At 44.7% G+C, this 1979-nt stretch overlaps 1 protein-coding gene across 1 annotated transcript; it reads right to left on the reverse strand.

Annotated features, from left to right (window-relative positions):
- Positions 1-652: 652 nt before the first annotated feature.
- On the reverse strand, positions 653-1658 carry PtA15_9A639 (uncharacterized protein; the record flags this gene model as incomplete). Its single annotated transcript, XM_053172869.1, has 5 exons — positions 653-842; positions 915-1012; positions 1191-1268; positions 1338-1481; positions 1560-1658. 5 exons carry the CDS (start codon positions 1656-1658, stop codon positions 653-655), a joined length of 609 nt encoding a protein of 202 aa, XP_053024067.1.
- Positions 1659-1979: the final 321 nt, after the last annotated feature.

Here is a 1979-nt window from a genome sequence, read left to right on the forward strand (position 1 = left end):
GCAATCTGTCAAGAAAACTCAGGACTGTTAGGGAACCATCCAGGTAACCATCTACCATGGTTTTGACCCTGCTGGCAAAATGTTTGCGTGACAAGATGGATAACGTTGAGGGATTGATAAGAAACACGTGTGGAGGATGTTCTCATGTGGGTCAGGCGGATGTTAATCCAACGTGGTAATACTGTCCAAAGGACATGCCAGTGGCCTCCCTTGAGTCCGCATCCCCCACAGATAATCCGGTTTTTGTTTTTTTTTGCTTTTGCTCCGGTCCGTTGAGGCGGATTTCCCTATTTCCTGATCTGCTCCAATACCTTTTGCAGGGGATTTCAAATGGTATGGTTTTATGTGATCCGGGCCCTTTTTTCCATTTGCTCCGGCCCATTCGCGGATTTTTTTTCTGGTGTCTTTCGCTTTTGCACAGCTTATTGCCGGATAATACAAACATATTGTGATATATCGTGGAATTATCCCCTTGGGCAAATTACAACAGTTCTTTCAGGACCATCTAGGATAGCTTATAATACACGAGTGAGATGAAGGCGAGTGTGGGATGTTGCTTGTGGAAATGAAACTAGAAATTGTCTCAAGGCTGCTAGAGGACATTTTGATACATACAAGGAAGAGAAAGAAAGGGATTAAACCAACCCAAGTTTTAGACCTCCATTTCACCCGAGTTCTCTGCTGGTGCATTACCGTTGTTGACGATGGCAGGACGGCGACGGTTTGCAACTGCCTCCAAAACCTCTTCGTGGGTAGGTAAGTGCGACAGGTGTTTCACAGTGGTATAGCGAGTGTTTTGGCCGAAAATTGCCTCGTCTCGTTCCATGATAAGCTTGGCCCATCTTTAAAGGATGTAAGTTACATTAGATACATGAAGAAGATGAAAAATTGAGACAAGAAAAAACAATACATACTCTATGATATAGTCGCCCGATTGCTGGCTGATAAGTAGGAGCTGGTTGTCAATTTTGGTCCATTGTTTGCCGTGTCCAGGAGTAGGCGTCAAGATGAACTGTGCGGTTTCTAATCGAATATAAGCAAAGCGAAGTTTCACGCGAGGTTCAAGGTGTTCCCAATCTGGGTCAGTGATAACTTGGGCTCCAGGGACAGAGATGCGGAAGCAATCTAAAGATTGCCGGAGAAGGCAGGTCAATATTAGATCACTGAATGCAACACACAAACCAACTTACCAAGCTGTATAACAATTGGAGACCCGGAGCGTTCCCTGTTACTTTGAAAAGGCTGTTGGTCTCAACGTTCTTCAACACCTAAGTATCCCACATAATCCAACCCAATGAGATTGTGAAACGTGAAACTAAAGAATATGAGACGCTTACAGTATTGCGAAGAGTAATTCGAGCGTACTTCAAGACATTGCGAACAAGTTTCAGAACACTTTGACGAGCAGGACCAAATCCAGTGATATACCCTGGTGGGAGGTGTTGCATCTTAATTGGGTCCGGTAAGCCTGCCAAATGAGCCTGCAGTCGAACAATTTACAATCAGCTCATTATTGGGCTGAATAGAATGAATTTAAAAAGGATGAAGGCCTAGCATACCAGTGCCATATTCTCAAGTGAGCCTGGTACAGTGGCACCATCGTTGTCAGTTGTACGGCCGTAACAAACAATTTGCGCGGACAAAATCACGTACATCATCCTGAATGGAAGAGGATAATTGTCAAACAATGACAAGCAAACAGTAAAAAACTAAACTTGCCTTGATGTAATCGCTGTAGTGGAAACTACCGATTCCAGGATTGGTGGCGGGGGCTGCGACTGGGCCAGCGGCGGGGGATGGGGCTGGGATGTTGGTGCTGGTTGCAGAAGATGTGTCGTGTTTGAGGGAGATGAGCCCATAGACAAGAGCAGCCGTGATATTTTCTTGGTTCATCTGTAAATCAGGAAGCAGTTTTGAGATGACAATTGACAAAGAAAAATTGAGATGAGAACGATACCTCAAGGATATCTTTAGCCAAT

The sequence above is a fragment of the Puccinia triticina genome, chromosome 9A, assembly GCF_026914185.1.
Source record: "Puccinia triticina chromosome 9A, complete sequence".
NCBI lineage: Eukaryota > Fungi > Basidiomycota > Pucciniomycetes > Pucciniales > Pucciniaceae > Puccinia > Puccinia triticina.